This window comes from Schistocerca serialis, chromosome 2 (genome assembly GCF_023864345.2).
Source record: "Schistocerca serialis cubense isolate TAMUIC-IGC-003099 chromosome 2, iqSchSeri2.2, whole genome shotgun sequence".
NCBI classification, from domain to species: domain Eukaryota; kingdom Metazoa; phylum Arthropoda; class Insecta; order Orthoptera; family Acrididae; genus Schistocerca; species Schistocerca serialis.
In genome coordinates, this window is record NC_064639.1 from 831,026,637 (window position 1) to 831,047,888 (window position 21,252).

At 39.8% G+C, this 21,252-nt stretch overlaps 1 protein-coding gene across 2 annotated transcripts in view; it reads left to right on the plus strand.

Moving 5' to 3' along the window:
• Positions 1-4,318: 4,318 nt before the first annotated feature.
• The window catches only part of LOC126458103 (targeting protein for Xklp2 homolog), a 152,576-nt gene continuing 135,642 nt past the window's right edge, over positions 4,319-21,252 (plus strand). Inside the window, exons 1-2 of one of the 2 annotated variants that reach the window (XM_050094929.1) lie at positions 4,319-4,465; positions 4,951-5,041. In XM_050094929.1, coding sequence (XP_049950886.1) covers positions 4,435-4,465; positions 4,951-5,041 — 122 coding nt within the window. In that variant the 5' untranslated portion in view covers positions 4,319-4,434. Of the gene's footprint in view, positions 4,513-4,950; positions 5,042-21,252 lie in introns of both variants that reach the window. The other variant, XM_050094928.1, reaches the window with a different exon arrangement.

Consider the following 21,252-nt stretch of genomic DNA (forward strand, 5'->3'; position numbering starts at 1 on the left):
TCTTCATCTACATCCTCTTCCATTTCCATAATATTGTCCTCAAGTACATTGCCTTTGTATAGACCCTCTATATACTCCTTCCACCTTTCTGCTTTCCCTTCTTTGCTTAGAACTGGGTTTCCATCAAAGCTCTTGATATTCATGCAAGTGGTTCTCTTTTCTCCAGAGGTCTCTTTAATTTTCCTGTAGGCAGTGTCTATCTTACCCCTAGTGAGATAAACCTCTACATCCTTACATTTGTCCTCTAGCCATCCCTGCTTAGCCATTTTGCACTTCCTGTCGATCTCATTTTTGAGACGTTTGTATTCCTTTTTGCCTGCTTCATTTACTTCATTTTTATATTTTCTCCTTTTGTCAATTGAATTAAATATTTCTTCTGTTACCCAAGGATTTCTACTAGCTCTCGTCTTTGTACCTATTTGATCCTCTGCTGCCTTCACTATTTCATCTCTCAAAGCTACCCAGTCTTCATCTACTGTATTTCTTTCCCCCATTCCTGTCAATTGTTACCTTATGCTCTCCCTGAAATTCTGTACAACCTCAGGTTTAGTCAGTGTATCCAGGTCCCATCTCCTTAAATTCCCACATTTTTGCAGTTTCTTCAGTTTAATCTACAGTTGATAACCAACAGATTGTGGTCAGAGTCCACATCTGCCCGTGGAAATGTCTTACAATTTAAAACCTGGTTCCTAAATCTCTGCCTTACCATTATATAATCTATCTGAAACCTGCCAGTATCTCCAAGCTTCTTCTATGTATACAATCTTCTTTTATGATTCTTGAACCAAGTGTTCGGTATGATTAAGTTATGCTCTGTGCAAAATTCCACCAAGTGGCTTCCTCTTTCATTCCTTACCCCCATTCCATATTCATCTACAACAATTCCGTCTCTTCCTTTTCCTACTATCGAATTCTAGTCACCCATGACTGTTAAATTTTTGTCTCCCATCATTACCTGAATAATTTATTTAATCTCATCGTACATTTCATCAATCTCTTCATCATCTGCGGAGCTAGTCAGCATATAAACTTGTACTACTGTGATAGGCATGGGCTTCGTATCTATCTTGGCCACAATAATGCGTGCACTATGCTGTTTGTAGTAGCTTACCCGCATTCTTACTTTTTTATTCGTCATTAAACCTTCTCCTGCATTACCCCTATTTGATTTTGTATTAACATAAACAAATGCAGTGCCAGATGAGCGCAGCCAGTGCGCAGCTAACCGGCTCACCTGATCGGCACCAAGATTTGCTCTCTTTAGACCTGCCTTTGACACAAGTGTGGAACCTCCATCTCTTTGTTTGTTGCAAATTACCTTTGCTGAGTACATAGAGTAAACATCCCAGGAGTGAGCATTCACATGCGCAGAACAGATTTTGTGTTGTCAACATACATTGCCGGCCTGGTCACGTGTTCTCAGGACGTCGTGTGTTTGTCCATACAGCTCTCTGTATATTTAGAATGTCACTACATCCCTAGTACAGAAGGATTCTTTTCGTACGTGTCATGGATTATTTATATATGTTGCACAGACATTTTAACAGTATCCATTTGATACTGGGAATAAACCAGCTACGTAACTTTTAAGGGCAAGTGATATTGCATTCTGCTTCTTTGCGATAGGTGTCACAGTTCAGATGCTTTCGATTTTTGGTAGTTTTCGGTATGATATGGCACTTTATAGTATTACAGAGCCTGACGTATATTTTTGCGGTCATAGTCTTGCAATACTACTTGACAGTGCGCTAGTACTTTTGCAAGTGCCCGAAAAACACCGAATTTGCCATACATTACCGATTATATCCCTGCTAATTCGTCCTGTTTTCTGCTATTTCTGCGTATTTATTTTCTCGTTTTTGCGACCTAAAGCACAATTTCTCTTACTGGTGACACTTTGAAGTAGTATTTATTCATCGCATTTTACGTACTTGCCCCCAGTTTATTAAATAAATATTCCTCAGTGAAAGAAAGTAGCGAATATGATAGCCACAAGTTATATATACGAACCTGACAAATTTCGTACAGGTGGTTTTCATGTGGAAGATTAAAAATAGTTGGTATAGCATCTACCTTCAGCCACACACGTCCAAATTTTTCTCTGTCTAAAAATTCCTCTTCAAAGTGTTTTGAACATACTTTGGAATATTTTGTGGGGACAAAATTACTCATCCTTATTTTCTGGAGCCAGAGCTTTACTTGTTGTTCATCCTTTGGGAAACTAAATTATAAATCACACATAATCATTCTCCATGTCCTAGAAACACATAACATTGTATAGTAAACAAAAAAGTTTGGACACACATATTATACGAAGACAATACAGACTCCCACTCTATTGAATTTATCTGTCTCCCGTCTTCCAAATCTATATCCATTATCTACAAGTCACTGATAAATGCATGGAGGTTAGTATTTGCTGAAACAACTAATCATTCCCTCTACACATATTATACGAAGACAATTGCAGACTCCCACTCTATTGAATTTATCTGTCTCCAGTCTTCCAAATCTATATCCATTATCGACAAGTCACTGATAAATGCATTGAGGTTAGTATTTGCTGAAACAACTAACCATTCCCTCTACACATATTATACGAAGACAATTACAGACTCCCACTCTATTGAATTTATCTGTCTCCCGTCTTCCAAATCTATATCCATTATCGACAAGTCACTGATAAATGCATGGAGGTTAGTATTTGCTGAAACAACTAACCATTCCCTCTCCTGTTCCACTAGTAAATTTACGAGAGGAAGCGATTGTTTGTAAGCTTTTGTATGAGCCGTAATATCTATTATACAGTCATAACATCGCAGAAAAATAGGTCTACAGAATCAAGCCTTAATTATAATGCGTCTCGAAATTTTTATACATATAGAGTGTCCCTCACTAACATGATAACTATAATTAGAGCTACATGGTATGTACCCATGAAAAGTTACGGGTCTAGTGCAGCAGGGGATACAACCCGTCGGCTTTGAACAATGACGTCATTCCTTAGTCATAGATCGTAATGTCTTCACTTCGAGGCATAGATAATAAAGCAGTTCTGTGTTCTAATAAGCACTATTTTAAAATAATTGAATGTTAATCTAAAAGCGATCGCTTGATATTCGGTACATCATTAAACGTGTGATTTAATTAACTTAATTGTTTGGTTTTTAATCGGCCGGTACTTAATAATAACCTGATCCTAAAATACAGATGCTTCAGTAGCTGATAAGTGGTTTTTGGCTTAAAAAAAAATCTCACAGTAGCTGATAAGTGTTTTTTGGCTTTTTTTAAAAAAAATCTCACGAGATAGAATAAACTGATCCTACTTTATGAAGCAATCAATAAAAAAACTAAGCTAAAACATAACAGCTTTTGCTGTTATGTTTTAGCAGTAGCTGATAAGTGTTTTTTGGCCTTTTTTTAAAAAAATCTCACAGTAGCTGATAAGTGTTTTTTGGCTTTTTAAAAAAAAATCTCACGAGATAGAATAAACTGATCCTACTTTATTAAGCAATCAATAAAGAAAACTAAACTAAAACATAACAGCAAAAGTAGGATCAGTTTATTCTATCTCGTGAGATTTTTTTTTAAAAAAAAGCCAAAAAACGCTTATCAGCTACTGAAGGGAGCTACAACACTAAGAAGAATCGCTTCTCGGCTTTTGACAAGATATTGCTTAATAAAGTAGGATCAGTTTATTATATCACGTGAGATTTTTTTTTTAAGCCAAAAAACACTTATTATCTACTGAAGGGAGCTACAACACTAAGAAGAATCGCTTCTCGGCTTTTGACAAGATCAATGTTTATCTCTCTCGCATTCCTTTGTTTATCAACATTTTCCTCAGCTCTTTCATCTTTGTAATACATGGTCTCTGGCGACTTGTGACGTCATTGTTCAAAACCGACGCCGACGGGTTGTATCCCCAAAGTTACTATCCCTCCTTTCACATATTTTTCTTTCCATCCGTAGCAACAACAGTAATTCACCTCCGCTATTAGACTATCAATAAACGGTGAAAACACAACAAAAACTCTTGATATTATTAACTTCAGACTCTGCAGGAAGCACACACGCACAGCGAAGTCCCAAAAACAAGTGACAATCCTGGTTTAATGTTGACAACATGCGCAGAACACAATGTTCACTCCAGAGATATGTACTCTATGGCCGAGTGGTTAGATGTTGCAATTGTAATGTCTAGGGAAGCCTGAAATAAATTCTCGAAAGATTTATTTTTGAGTCTAGCGACCACAATGAGGATTTATGGCTTTTACGTAATGATACATTCATTTCAAATTAAAGTTCGTCAATTTGCGAAATGAGTGTATTGGCAGCACTTAATCACACCAAAGACGTATCTATTTTGCTTTTGCACGATATTTGAACTGGTTTTTCAGTTAGAACGTTGTTTGTTGTGTTGTGTTGTTGAACATGAGTGACAGTGGCGTAGATTGTGTCGAAGGTGAATGTGTATTGTCGTTTGTCTTAGTTTCACGATTTATTTTATAAGTGAGTTTTGTTGGTAGAGTCGAAGAGAGAGCGCAAGTTTCAGTTGTAAGATTGTTGCTGTGCATTATGCTTTCTGTGAAATGCTAGAAATTCATTTACAGTTCTAATTTCTCAAAATAGGCAAAAAATCAGTTATGGTGCTCAATCTTAAGTTTAGATTTTAGCGCGTATAACCAACGAATATTTCTCGTCTAAATGTTTTCACGTTAAACTAGATTAAGGCTAATGTAACTTGCAGTAAAAGCACCAACATGCTGCAATCCGTAGCCTGTATCCAATGTAATGGTCGTGGAAGTTTAATTTCTGATAAATTTCGGTTTTTATTGACTACAGGCTGTAGGAAAGTCACTATCAAAGTATGGACTGCTCGACAATCAGTTTAGGTTCTCTAATGTGATATGTGAAATACGCAAATGCATAATTTCAATATTATTTCAGGTGAAAGAGTGCACTTAGGCAACTTCAGTTCACCTAAGGTGCTCTGTGATGAGCTGAGCTCCATTGCCACTGATGGACAGTTACCTGACGGGTAAGGCCATGCTGTCATAGGCTAAGTGTAATGTAATAGATGCAGAATTTCAAAAAGCCAGAAAAGATACTGTTAAGTTGAGGTTGGTTTCGTGGCATGTCGTTTCGAGTAGATCGTAATTCCCTTCTGGAAAAAATTGCGCATCTTTGACAGAGAAGAGGACAGGTTGCACAGAAACGGCTAACCCAAGCTTTGTATGTGATGAGAAATCTTAGAATGCACTCCATATATTATTTGTTTAAATTTTGTTTTCTTTACTGCACATGTGACTTAACAACTAAAGAAAACAATGATACCGTTATTAAGAAAATAGCCTAGACCTGTTACCGATAGGATGCAGATTGCTGTGTGCAGTACTGTAAGTTACCTCCATTCATAGAAAACAGCTGTTGCATGGTGTGCTTTGTCTTCGCAGATATGTTGTAAAATTGAAAAATATGCATTCTATTTATGTTCAAAGAACAAAATGTCACACACTGTTTGAAAGAAGTGAACATCTGATACTTGTAAGTGGGTTGTGCTGTGTCAGTTCAACTGGGGCTCCAGCTAATAGTCAAAAATTTGGATGAAATTTAGCACACCAATACTACCACATGTGGAATCCTCTTGTACAAAGTATAAGGCTCCCATGAGAATTAGTTCCATTATTATAGCATATGACCTGGAAAATGCAATATACATTTGGCAGTCAGTCTTCAGAGCCAACTTCAGGGCTCAATAACTTAGGAAATACTCCTCACAATGCAGTGAGATTTTTATGACTTAGTAACATCCAGGAACACAAGCATTACATCAAAACAGTAATAACATATCTCTGAGGGAAAATAATAACCAATGCCCACCATGCTAAATATAATTAAGTCAAGGAGAGGCTGATATTTTTTGTAGTAAGCCTGATGATGTGGGCCAAACATACATGTTCACATATTGAGCTACATGCTCAGGAAAATACAAAAAATTGACACATCACCCGAAGAACGTGGATTTTTGAAGTGTTGTAGCACAAAAGGGACAAATGATGGCAAAGTCAAATTTCTTGTGCTGCATAAGTAGGCCTAGCTCTTAATAGGCCTATAATGGTCTCAAAATTTCAATTTGTTGTTGCAAGACTTTTGTGCACCGTGAAAATTGGCAGAGATGTATTTCGTGATGTGATCATTGTTCCAGAACAGTTTTGGAAAAAAATCTTAAACTCTTCTACCTCTTTTTATTCCCCCCTCCCCATTGTTTAATCACGAAGCACCAACATATTGGGATATTAACACAACCTACCATTCATGTTAGATTCATCTTGAGTGCCAAAAACCAGATGCTAGTGCTTATAGCAAAAGTTTTTTCATGTTGTAGCTACTGTACTCGGTATATCAAGTGGCAAATTGTACTGACACAGTTGTATGAACTATAACATGTTATGACTATCTTTAATAGGACTCCAACAAATGTCTACCAAACATGGCCAGTGAAATGATGTTGCAGGTCCTTCTGGTGCCATGAAATTCAGTAATGCATTACCTTCTGCTTCGCAGCATTCTGCGGCACATCTAAAGTGCCATTTGTCGTCATAAATAGCAACATAATAGTAAGTGAACAACAAAACTATTTTTACAGATGTCCATCACGAGTAACTAAATTTTAACAAAGGGGAATACATTTTTTATCTGGAATCATCAAAACTCATCTGATTTTTGATGTTGTCCTCCACGAAGACCTGGGATATCATATTTGCTGTTTGTTGCCTGGCATAACCCCGTGTCTCTAAATTTAGACAACACCAGGCTTTCTATTGCTTTTTGTGGAGTTTGTTACACTTGGCACATAACATTGTGAAGTTTAACACACAGGAGAAAATAAGTTAGGATATACTGAAGAAGTTTAACCAAATTATGATGTATATGTAACAACAGACTGACTGACTACTCCTACTGGTAGATGCTGCCACCATCTATCCTCTCTGATACCAGTAGTACCAGTTTTATATTTACAACATTTTAAATTTTATTCATGGTTTTTTGCACTGAGTAACACTGGGGTCAGTATGATCCTAATCTAAATTTCTATTTCTTTTGCATGATATTTATGAAAATAAAATGAGTGTTACAGTAAAGACCGTAATATATGTTTTTTCATAGTTCACTCCCATATTGTGAATTTGTTGTTGTTGTTGTTGTTGTTGTTGTTGTTGTGGTTTTCAGTCCTGAGACTGGTTTGATGCAGCTTCTTCATCGCCCGGTACCTACTGCAGCCTACATCTTTCTGAATCTGCTTAGAGTATTCATCTCTTGGTCTCCCTCTAGGATTTTTACCCTCCACGCTGCCCTCCAATACTATATTGGTGATCCCTCGATGTCTCAGAACATGTTCTACCTACTGATCTGTTCTTCTAGTCAAGTTGTGCCACAAGCTCCTCTTCTCCCCAATTCTATTCAATACCTCCTCATTAGTTATGTGATCTACCCATCTAATCTTCAGCATTCTTCTGTAGAACCACATTTCGAAAGCTTCTATTCTCTTCTTGTCTAAACTACTTATTGTCCGCGTTTCACTTCCATACATGGCTACACTCCATACAAATACTTTCAGAAACGACTTCCTGACATTTAAATCTATACTCAATGATAACAAATTTTTCTTCTTCAGAAACTCTTTCCTTGCCATTGCCAGTCTACATTTTATATTCTCTCTACTTCGACCATCATCAGTTATTTTGCTCCCCAAATAGCAAAACTCCTTTACTACTTTAAGTGTCTCATTTCCTAATCTAATTCCCTCAGCATCACCCGACTTAATTCGACTACATTCCATTATCCTCGTTTTGCTTTTGTTGATATTCATCTTATACCCTCCTTTCAAGACACTGTCCATTCCGTTCAGCTGCTCTTCCAAGTCCTTTGCTGTCTCTGACAGAATTACAATGTCATCGGCAAACCTCAAAGTTTTTATTTCTTCTCCATGAATTTTAATACCTACTCCGAACTTTTCTTTTGTTTCCTTTATTGCTTGCTCAATATACAGATTGAATAACATCGGGGAGAGGCTACAACCCTGTCTCACTCCCTTCCCAACCACTGCTTCCCTTTCATGCCCCTCGACTCTTATAACTGCCATCTGGTTTCTGTACAAATTATAAATAGCCTTTCGCTCCCTTTATTTTACCCCTGTCACCTTCAGAATTTGAAAGAGAGTATTCCAATCAACATTGTCAAAAGCTTTCTCTAAGTCTACAAATGCTAGAAACGTAGGTTTGCCTTTTCTTAATCTTTCTTCTAAGATAAGTCTTAGGGTCAGTATTGCCTCACGTGTTCCAACATTTCTACGGAATCCAAACTGATCTTCCCGAGGTCGGCTTCTACCAGTTTTTCCATTCGTCTGTAAAGAATTCGTGTTAGTATTTTGCAGCTGAGGCTTATTAAACTGATTGTTCGGTAATTTTCACATCTGTCAACACCTGCTTTCTTTGGGATTGGAATTATTATATTCTTCTTGAAGTATGAGGGTATTTCGCCTGTCTCACACATCTTGCTCACCAGACGGTAGAGTTTTGTCAGGACTGGCTCTGCCAAGGCTGTCAGTAGTAGTAATTGAATGTTGTCTACTCCAGGGGCCTTCTTTCAACTCAGGTCTTTCATTGCTCTGTCAAACTCTTCACGCAGTATCGTATCTCCCATTTCATCTTCATCTACATCCTCTTCCATTTCCATAATATTGTCCTCATGTACATTGCCTTTGTATAGACCCTCTATATACTCCTTCCACCTTTCTGCTTTCCCTTCTTTGCTTAAAACTGGGTATCCATCAAAGCTCTTGATATTCATGCAAGTGGTTCTCTTTTCTCCCGAGGTCTCTTTAAATTTCCTGTAGGCGGTGTCTATCTTACCCCTAGTGAGATAAACCTCTACATCCTTACATTTGTCCTCTAGCCATCCCTGCTTAGCCATTTTGCACTTCCTGTCGATCTCATTTTTGAGACGTTTGTATTCCTTTTTGCCTGCTTCATTTACTGCATTTTTATATTTTCTCCTTTCGTCAATTAAATTAAATATTTCTTCTGTTACCCAAGGATTTCTACTAGCCCTCGTCTTTGTACCTATTTGATCCTCTGCTACCTTCACTATTTCATCTCTCAAAGCTACCCATTCTTCATCTACTGTATTTCTTTCCCCCATTCCTGTCAATTGTTACCTTATGCTCTCCCTCAAATTCTGTACAACCTCTGGTTTAGTCAGTTTATCCAGGTCCTATCTCCTTAAATTCCCACATTTTTGCAGTTTCTTCAGTTTTAATCTGCAGTTCATAACCAATAGATTGTGGTCAGAGTCGACATCTGCCCCCGGAAATGTCTGACAATTTAAAACCTGGTTCCTAAATCTCTGTCTTACGATTATATAATCTATCTGATACCTTGAACCAAGTGTTAGCTATGATTAAGTTATGCTCTGCGCAAAATCCTACCAGGCAGCTTCCTCTTTCATTTCTTAGCCCCAATCCATATTCACGTACTACGTTTCCCTCTCTCCCTTTTCCTACTATCGAATTCCAGTCACCCATGACTATTAAATTTTCGTCTCCCTTCACTACCTGAATAATTTCTTTTATCTCATCATACATTTCATCAATTTCTTCGTCATCTGCAGAGCTAGTTGGCATATGAACTTGTACTACTGTAGTAGGTGTGGGCTTCGTGTCTATCTTGGCCACAATAATGCGTTCACTATGCTGTTTGTAGTAGCGTACCCGTACTCCTATTTTTTTATTCATTATTGAACCTACTCCTGCATTACCCCTATTTGATTTTGTATTTATAACCCTGTATTCACCTGACCAAAAGTCTTGTTCCTCTTGCCACCAAACTTCACTAATTCCCACTATATCTAACTTTAACCTATCAATTTCCCTTTTTAAATGTTCTAACCTACCTGCCTGATTAAGGGATCTGACATTCCACGCTCTGATGCGTAGAACTCCAGTATTCTTTCTCCTGATAACGACGTCCTCCTTAGTAGTCCCAGCCCAGAGATCCGAATGGGGGACTATTTTACCTCCGGAATATTTTACCCAAGAGGACACCATCATCATTTAATCATACAGTAAAGCTGCATGCCCTCGGGAAAAATTATGGTTGTAGTTTCCCCTTGCTTTCAGCCGTTCGGAGTACCAGAACAGCAAGGCCACTTTGGTTAGTGTTAAAAGGCCAGATCAGTCAACCATCCAGACTGTTGCCCCTGCAACTACTGAAAAGGCTGCTGCCCTCTTCGGGAACCACACGTTTGTTTGGCCTCTCACCAGATACCCCTCCATTGTGGTTACACCTACGGTACGGTTATCTATATTGTTGAGGCACGCAAGCCTCCCCACCAATGGCAAGGTTCATGGGGGGGATTGTGAATATATCTGGTGTAAATTACTTTTGGTTTGTATGACCCCAGTGGTTTTCAGTGAACAAAAAAAAGTTGATTTTTACAAAACATATGTGCAATGTTATTCATAGGTTTTATTTTCTGTCTGCTAAAGCTTTTCATATATGAAATTGGCTTTTGCCTCATGCTGAACAGTGTATCGTTAATTCATACATTCTATTTCTATCAATAACATGACTTCCAGTTACAAAGTATAGCCAACGTGTACATGTGCTGTTTATTGAAACAGTTCATGAGCATCCAAATCATCAGTTTTTACACTTTGTTTTATAATGCCTTTTTTGAGCTGTTGCTTATGAATTCTACATTCTACTAAAGTGTGTAGTTATTACTGATATTGTATTGAATGATAAAGTGTGCAAAAGGTAATCATGTAATTGATTCAGAACTATGCAGAATCTTTGACACATGTACTGGAAAGTGGTATTCTAAGATTCATTATATGCATTTTGGTCTACCATATTACATTGTAAACAGTGAAAAATAGCTGTGCATTATACCTAGTAGGGTCTCACTTTAAGGCCATCGCATGTGAACAGTCCAGAAGGCCACATGACTTTACACCTTTACGATTGAAACAGTTCTGGCAGGTTAATTAAGGTTCCAATTTGTTCATGACATGGTTTTTTACCGGGAAGCTTCATGTTTGTCATGGCCCAATGTGTAATAGTGATGTCGATCTGTGTGTTTTGTTTGAGTGTCTCACCTAATTTGGACCAAGGTTAAATGGACCCTGTGCAAATATTTTATCCAAACGGGGTCAAAGGTGGATTTAATCTTAATTTGCGATAGATCTAGTATGTACGAACTGTTAAACACCATACTGATTCTGCAGAATGTGTCCAGCAAGAAATATTGTCATTTCGTTTGAGCCTAACCTTTTGATTACCTGAATAGCAGGGGTGTAAAAGTATATGAGTGCCTCTGTATGCTGTAGACAAGCATAATTTGTTGCTGATATAAAAGTATTCAGATTTCTACTGACCAACCCTCATTTTTCCGTCATGGGAGACAAATTAAGTCTGTTTAGCCTGTGATATCAAAATACAATCTCTTCGAAAATAAATATTGAAACTGACATGCAAGCAATTGAAGGGGTATCAAATTGAAGGTTTTGCATTAGTCTGGGAGACCAAAATCACCATTGGTGTTGATGACAGGTCCCAAGAAGAAATAAAGTGGCATTGGTTATGCCCTAGAAATTAAATTTCAATATTGTAACAAACCAGTGTTTATTATTACGAAAAACCTCCAAATAGTAACGAAATAGTATTTTTCTCATTAAGAGCTGCATTTGTAGTGTAACCTACATGCCGTTTATTTTTAACCGGTTAAGTAGAAGCAATTACGAATAGTTCATGTAGAGTAAAGTGAACATAAAACAAAAGCCAATTAAAGAAAATCCTTCATTCAATAAAAAACAATCCATTATGTTTTATACTACAGATTGTATACTGTTAGGACATGTTCTATGTCATTTTGTCGTATAAATAAGCAGTGATGTTAAATATTAAGTAAAACACAAGTCCAGATCATGTCTGCCATAATTGGAAAAATCTAGTTGTAAAAAAACAAATTGCTTTTTCCCCTAGAAAGAAATTGTAACATTAACTGTGTATTATGATTTTCATGCATGCACATAAGTGTGCAGTAATACTTTCTCTCAAGATGAAACACTCATTCCTTGGTCTTATTTCTGTAGAAACAAGTACCTCAGTGAGGAGAGAACAGTCTTCCTTACAACAAAAAATTAAGCTGTTGCTTTCTGAGTGCACATTAAGTTTTTAGGTAGAATATATTTTTGCTAACTCCCTGGAGCACTGACATCGTTGGCTTCTATTCTCATCTTTCAGCTTCCTACAGGTGTACCCTTGTAGTAAATTCACTTATGTGTAAGGTACTAAGTGTTTTTGGATCTATGTGAAGCAGAATTGTGTGCTTTATTATAGAAAACATTTACTCTGAGTATTAATAGCTCTTGTTGAATACTTCTCTGCAGAAGTGTGTGTTGTGACATTTATTGTCTTAAATGAAATAGTGAATCATGTGCATCTGTTGTGATCTCTCTCTCTCTCTCTCTCTCTCTCTCTCTCTCTCTCTCTCTCTCTCTCTCTCACACACACACACACACACACACACACACACACACACACACACACACACACACGGGAAGCAGTACAAGAGGTTTGGGAAGGGTAGCTAAAAGTTTGGAGGAAGGCAGCAGATGTGCTGGATAGGAAAGCAGGTGGGAGGATTAGCAGGTGGAAGAGGCAGGCATGCAACACATGGGTACTGAGGCATGGCTCATGTCAAAGATGGCATGCACTGGGAGGGGGTGACAGGAAAGAGGAATGTAAACCTGTTGGGTAGAGGGTGTGGTACCAGCAGGTTGAGGCCAGGAGGCTTACAGGAGTGGAGAATGTGTTAGGGTCATTCCATGGTAACTCACATTACAAAGTGATGTTTATAAGTGTTGGACAATTAACAGAAGGAAATGTTTCTATTAAATATTTTTTTATACCCCAAAACATATTTTGTACAGAATGCTCTATAAACCTATATCACAATAATTGTTACATTACTATATTTATAAAACCAAATCTTATAATTATTCTTGGTAACTCGTGTTACATTTCCAAGAAATGGCTTTTGCATATGATGAAGAAAATACAAAAGTCTGCTCTGTTTTATCTGAACATTTCTTGTAAGTTTTACACATAATACCAGATGATCTTATAGTGTCATTCCATGTCAATTCAGCCAATTTGAGAAAATGTTCCAGCTGATAGTCTCAGATTTGGCTGACATTTAGCACACCAATGCTACGAAGTGTGGAACACTCATGTACAAAGTTTTAAGTTCCCCTGCCAATTAGTTCCAGAATTATGGCGTGTGAAAGAAGGTGGCGTGACCTGGAAATTGCAACCCGCATCTGGCAATCTATCTTCAGACCCAACTTCAGGTCTTGATAACTTTGGAACTATTCCACACAGTCCAGTGAAATTTTTACAACCCAATAACATCCACTTAGAGAACACACTCTGTGAATCAAAACACCGACATATTTCTGAGGGAAATAAAAATTCCAAAATGTGATTAAAAAATGTAATACCTTAAAAGGTACATATTGTAGGTGCCCTCTATGCCAAATATAATTAACTCAAAAAGGGTATAAATTTTTTTGTGGTAAGCTTAATGTGGCCGAAACACACAATCAGTTACATGCACACGAAAATACAAAAATTTGAAAAATTACCAGAAAAACATGAATTTTCGAAGTGTGGTAGCACAAAAGGGACAAGTGATATCCAAGCCAAATTCCAATCACTGCACAAGTAGACCATAATATAATATGCGGTAAAATTTCAACTTGTTATTGCAAGGCATTTGTGTACAATAAAAGTTGACCGAGATGTATTTGGTAACGTTTCTTTTAACACGATTTAGCAAGTAATAGTGATAATGCAGACAGCTTGTTTCAGATAAAGCTGCAGCAATTTTTGGGAACCATTAGGCAACAGAAAGTTAAACAGTGGTAGGTTTCAGGGACAGAATGAGTCATTGTTAGGGAGGAACAACAAAAGGAAACAGGCAGCAATTACAGGTTACTCATGTTTTTAAGATTCTAGTTCAGAATGGTCAGTACTGTTGTGGAAAGTCAGTATGGAGGCAGAAGAGTGTACTAGTGGTGCTTTTGTTCAAACAAGTTGCAGTATTGGTAGAGCACAAGCATCTGAATGTCATAAAACAACATATGGAACAAAGTGTGGCATTCGCTTTGTACTGTATGATCTGGATGAATTGGACCAAGATTTGTTGCTATGGAGATCCGGGATACACCCTGTTGGCACAAGAAGTACAGTTCCAGGAAACTTTAGTGTTTGTTGTCATCATATGAAAGTGTTTCTGTATAAGTATTCATTCCTACAAAGAAGTTATTTTGATCCATTTCAGATTCATAAGAAGACAGTGAAGTGTAGCCTCAGAGAAATTGATATAAAATCAATATTGAAAGTGAATCAGTGCATGGGACTTAAAATGAAACCAGGACAAAAGTTATCTTCCAGGTGTGTTACACTGCTAAAAAATGAAGAAATTCTGATAATTTACATGACAGTGACGAAGAATATCAGCCACCTACAACCACAGCGAATTAGCAATTAAATACTTCAGTGACTGCTCTTGGTTTGTCACCCATGAAGACACACAAAGTTGGGAAAAGACAGGCCCAGCCATGGTAGAAGAAAACTGCAAAAAGCTCAAATGGAATTAAAACACACAATAGCTGACACACTAGTGGTGGAAGAGGAAGAACCATTTGCTCCAAAGGAACAGAAATCATGCCATAAATGCTCTGATTTGGACAAAATTGTGCATGATTTGAAAGAAAAATGTGCCATATCCACACGCCAGAAAAAAGTAGCTATTCTTACCCTTGCACCTTCCAGCTGGTCTATTGACTACACTGCAAAGGAATTCAATGTTTGTACATATATGGTAAAGCAAGCTAGAAAAATAAAAGCAACCCAAGGAGTGCTTCCACAACTTCAGCAGGCTCAGCAATTGAGTTCAGAAATAAAGGTGCTAGTGTCGGAGTTTTATGAAAATAATGACTACAGCCGAATAATGCCTGGAAAAAGACTATGTGATGGCCTGGAAAAAGACTATGTAACGGTGAAAATGGGAAATGTACGTTTACAGATGTAAAAAAAGACTGTTGCCATGCAACATATCAGAACTATATGTAGAATTCAAGGGAAAGTATCCCAATACCAAAGTAGGCTTATCATCTTTTTCAATCTTCGGCCAAAATGGGTTGTGCCTGTAAGTGCAAGGGGCACACACAATGTTTATGCTAAGCTACTATAAAGGATTCTGGTCTTACTATATACTTAGTATATACTATATCCTATACTATATACTTACTATATACTTATGAATAACAAACTGTATGGTGAACTCCTTATGGATGACGATGAACTTGTTTCTTATAAACAATGGACACATATGGATCACACAAGTCTTGAAACAAAACAAAGTACAGTGGAAGATTTTGTTGGAATGTGTTGTCAAAAAACGGACAAACTGACCACACACAGCTTCACAGCAACAGCACAATCGGCTTATCTTCAGTTTTGTAAGGATACTTTGAAACAAGATGAAAGTATAGTAATACTAGACTTTTCTAAAAATTATGCGTTTATAGTTCAAGATGCCATCCAAGGATATCATTGGGACAACAGTCAAGCAACTCTCCACCCATTTGTAATTTTCTATAGAGGTAAATCAGGTGATGTGTCTGTCATGAACCTGTGCATTTTTAGTGACTGTTTAATTCATGATGCCATTGCAGTTCATGCCCACATTTGCACTGTCATGGCATATGTGAAAAACGAGCTGCCTCACATATATTTTGCGAAATACTTTAGTGATGTGGCAGCTAGTCAGTACAAAAACTGTAACAATCTCAAATTTGTGCATGCATTACCATGGTTTTCAGATTCACGCAGAATTGAATTTTTTCGCAACAAGCCATGGTAAAAATATATGTGATGGTATTGGTGCTACCATTAAGTGCATGGCATCAAGAGCTAGTCTGCAGCACTCTACAGAAGGTCACAATCTAACACCTCTTCAATTATTTACCTGGGTACAGAAAAATATCTCTGGCATACAATCATTCTATGCTTCGAAAGATGAGGTGAAATCAGTCGAAGAGTTGCTAATAAGCAGACTAGAACATTTTAAAACTGTTGCAGGCACAAGGAGCCATCATCTCTTCTCTCCAGCGGACTCTGACGATGTGCAGATGAGCAGACTGTCTGGTTATAACTATAGGTTCATGCACAACATGTGTCTTCACAGTGTGTCTGACTCAGGATTCAGAAGCAAAAGCAGCAACATACAACCAGGTTGATATGTTATTGCTGTTCATGATGACAAATGGTACTTAGGATGTGTTGCAGAGTGCTGTGAAGCAGAAGGTGATGTATTTGTGAACTTCATGGCACCAGCAGGACCAGCAAGATCATTTCATTGGCCACATTTGGCAGACAGGTGTTGGATTCTTTTTGAACATATTCTTATGACAGTTCCAGTTCCTACTACGGTGTCAGGAAGACAGTACAATTTGCCACTCAATGTACAGAGTACAGTAGCTAAAGTGTGTGAAAACTTCTGTTCGAAGCACAATCGACTGGTTTTTAGCAGTTGCGGTGCAATAAACATTAATGATAGGTTGTGTTAATCTGTCTATATGTTGTTGATTAGTGGTTAAACAGTTGTGGGAGAGGATAAGAAGAGGCAGAACAGTTTACGATATGTTTTCACAAAATTGTGTTGTGGAACAATGGCCACATCACCAAATTCATCTGTCAACTTCCATTGTACCCAAATGTCTTGCAATAACATGCTGAAATTTTGAGATATGTATCATTATGGTCTACTTATGCAGTGTGTGAAATTTGGCTTGGATACCACACTTCGAAAATTCATGTTTTTCAGGTAATTTTTCAAATTTTTGTATTTTAGTGTGCATGTAACTCAGTTTTTGTGACTGATATGGGCATGATGAGTTCTGTGTGTGCTTAGGCCACATTAAGCTTACCACAAAAAATTTATACCCTTTTTGAGTGAATTACATTTGGCATAGAGGGCACCTACAAAATGTACCTTTTAACATATTACATTTTTTAATCACCTTTCAGAATTTTTTATTTTCCCTCAGAAATATGTTGTTGGTGTTTTGATTCATGAAGTGTGTTCTCTAAATGGATGTTACTGGGTTGTAAAAATTTAACTGGACTGTGTGGAATAGTTCCAAAGTTATTAAGGCCTGAAGTTGGGTCTGAAGATAGATTGCAGATGCGGGTTGCAATTTCCAGGTCACGCCACTTTCTTTCACAAGCCATAATTCTGGAACTAATTGGCAGGGGAAACTAATACTTTGTACACGAGTGTTCCACACATGGTAGAATTAGTGTACTGAATATCAGTCAAATCTGAGACTATGAGCTGGAGCCCCTGGTTGAACTGACATGGAATGACCCTATAAGTATTTTAACAAAGTTCCAAACATGAACAGGTAACTTGTGTTACAACATACGGTAACTCACGTTACATTGTCACAGGTCACAGTCAGACTTGAAATAACCATGGGAATTTACCCCTGTAGGGTTTGACCTCCATTCTTCAAAATTTTCCCGAAGAGCAAGCCAATTGGGGAAGGATGCCTCACAAGGTGCATTGTGTCCATCATGCATTCAGATCTTTAGCCCACTTTCTTGTCGTCGCATTGCAGTCCTGCCCATTTTCTGTCTCTTGGGCGAGGACACTTTCCTGGATGCGTTTCCCACCATGCACTATGCAGTGCCGATTTCTGCGTCAACAATGACCATGGACTTCTTTGCACCTTATATCCAGCACGGTAGCCAGTCCGTTGTGGTGGGGCAGCCATGTACCCTGTTGATTGTTGCCCCCTGACCACACAGGGTTCGCTCTGCTGATACCTGCGCCGTTAACTCCAGTAGACGCCCATCACCCTGGGGCATCGAGACTCCCGGCTATGACTGTCCTGCCAGGTGGTCTTTGTTGCGGCTGGGTGGCGCCCATGTGGAGAACCACTAGTCGGAGTGGGTGGCATCAGGACAGATGACACGTGATGAAGCATAGTCCATCATCTCTTGCTGGTGGTGAAACACCAGCAGTCTCTAAGCGATCACAAGCTCAATTCAACACACAGAATACGATCCCAAATCGTTCCCCTCCCTGGCCACACCATGGGAGGAACGTCAGGCTAAGGATGACAGTGGATCTTATTCACTCCGGTACTTTGTATGTTAGAGAGCTGATGGGCAATCTTTCATGACAATGAAGCCTCAGTTTTTTGTTGAGCATTTAGAGGACATCTTCGAGGAGGTGGAGGCTTTGTCCAAAATGAGATCTGGGTCACACTTGATCAAAACAGCATTCTCCGCCCAGTCACAGGAGTTATTCACTTGTGACAAGCTGGGGATGTTTCTGTAACCATCACACCCCATAAGAGCTTAAATATGGTCCAGGGTATCATATTTCAGAGAGACCTTCTTCTGCAGTCCGACGATGAGCTGGATGCCAATTTAGAGCGGCAAGGTGTACATTTCGTCCGGCGTGTCCACTGGGGTCTGAAGGATAATCAGGTTGCCACCGGTGTCTTCATCTTGGCCTTTGAGGGTGGTGCATTGCCCGAGAAGGTCAAGGTGATGGTCTACCGGTGTAATGTAAAGCCCTATATCCCTCCCCTGATGCGGTGCATTAAGTGCTGGAAGTTTGGCCATGTGTCTTCCTGCTGTACTTCCAGCATCACATGCCAAGATTGCGGACACCCATCACATCCCAATACTCCATATGCCCTGCCTCCCATCTGCGTCATCTGTGGAGTACACCATTCGCCTTGCTTGCCTGACTGCAGGATTCTCCAGGAAGAAAGGAAAATCATGGAGTACAAGACCCTGGACAGACTGACCTACACTGTGGCTAAGAGAAAATTAGAATGCGTGCATCCTCTACATATGAGCCGAAGAAGCATAAGTCTTCTTCGGCTTCTCTTGCTAGGAAGGGGTCCCTTGGGTCACTCCCTTCCCAGGTTTCTTCTAGTGGGAAAGTAAGACACGTGCTAGTGGCTGAAGAGCCCAAAAGCAGCTGGTCGTATGGCTTCACGCTCATCCTCAGTCCCGGAGACTGAGCCAGTGGAGTTCTCCCAGTCAGGGAAACCCAAGGAGCAGTGAACGAAATCCAGCAAGAAAACCCCTAAGACCAAGGAAATTGCAGTGGCACCCACACCACCACTACGTACAAGCTCTCCAGCTGAGGATGGGGTGGAGATTTTGGCGTCCACTGAGCTAGATCTCGCCAGACCTTCAGACACTGTGGATATAGACTGCTCAGGCCATAAATCGGTGGCAGCAGGTGACTCTGAGGCATAAATTGCCTCATTGAATGATCCATGCCTTCCCAGTCTCAAGACGTCATCCTCCAGTGGAATTGCGGCGGTTTTTACACCGCCTGGCCAAGCTACGGCAACTATTAAGCTTAACACCTGTTACCTGCATTGCCCTCCAGGAAACCTGGTTCCCAGCAATGCGGACCCCTGCCCTCCGCAGCTATAAGGGGTATTAAAGGAACCATAGCGACTACGATTTAGTGTCAGGTGGAGTTTGTGTATATGTCCTAAACTTGGTCTGTAGTGAACATGTGCCCCTTCAAACCCGTCTTGAAGCTGTGGCTGTCAGAATAAGGACGACACAGGAAATAACTGTCTGCAATGTATATCTTCCTCCACATGGTGCAGTGCCCCTGAATGTATTGGCTGCACTGATCAGAGATGTCGAAACTTTACTGACGCAACCTCTGCCTCTTAAATACTGGGGCCGCCACACATTGCAGTGTGGCTCATGGTAGTTACCTGGCGATTGATTTATCAATTTGCAGTCCAGGACTTCGCCCATCTATCCATTGGAGAGCACATGACGACCTGTGGGGTAGTGACCACTTCCCCATCTTCCTGTCACTGCCCCAGTGTCAGGTACACAGACACCTGCCCAGATGGGCTTTGAACAAGGCGGACTGGGGAACTTTCACCTCTGCTGTCAACGCTGAATCTCCCACACACGGTAACATGGACATGATGGTTGAGCAGGTGACTAGGACAATTGTTTCTGCGGCAGAAAACGCGATCCCTCGCTCTTTAGGGAGCCCGAGGCATAAGGCAGTCCCTTGCTGGTCACCAGAAGTCGCTGAAGCAGTGAAGGAGTGGCGGTGAGCTTTACAGCGACATAAGCTGGAGCACCTCTTAGCTTTTAAATGGTTTCCGTTCCCATGTTCGGTACCTTATCAAACAATGGAAGGAGGAATGTTGGGAGAGATACGTCTCCGCCATTCGGGTGCCACACGTCGCCTTCCCAAGTCCGGGCAAAGATCAAACGTCTTTTTGGGTACCAGGCCCCAACAGCTGTCCCCTGTGTTACCATAAATGGCGAGTTATGTACCGATGCAAATGCGATTGCCGAGCACTTTGCTGAACACTTTGCTCGAGCCTCTGCGTCAGAGAATTACCCCGCAGCCATTCGCACACTCAAACAACGGCTGGAAGGGAACATCCTCTCATTCACTACACGCTGCAGAGAATCCTATAATGCCCCATTTACAGAGTGGGAGCTCCCAGTGCTCTTGCACATTGCCCCGACACAGCTCCTGGTGCTGATCGCATCCACAGCCAGATGATAAAACATCTCTCATCTGACTACAAGCGACATCTTCTCGTCATCTTCATCCGGATCTAGTGCAATGGTGTATTTCCATCGCAATGGTGGGAGGGCACCATCATTCTGGTGCTCAAACCTGGTAAAAACCCGCTTGATGTGGATAGCTATTGGCCCATCAGCCTCACCAATGTTCTTTGTAAGCTGCTGGAATGTATGGTATGTCGGCGGTTGGGTTGTGCCCTGGAGTCGCGTGGCTTGCTGAGTCTGTCAGGGCGGCTTCCGCAAGGGTCGCTCTACCACTGATAATCCTGTGTCCATAGAGTCTGCTATCCGTACAGCCTTTCAGAGATGGCAACACCTGATTGCTGTCTTTTTTTCTTCTTACTTACATAAAGCATACGACACGACTTGACGACGTCATATCCTTGCCACATTGTATGAGTGGGATCTCTGGGGACCACTCCAAATTTTTATCCAAAACTTCCTGTTGCTCTGTACTTTCCGTGTCCAAGTTGGTGACTCCCATAGTTCCATCCATATCCAGGAGAATGGAGTC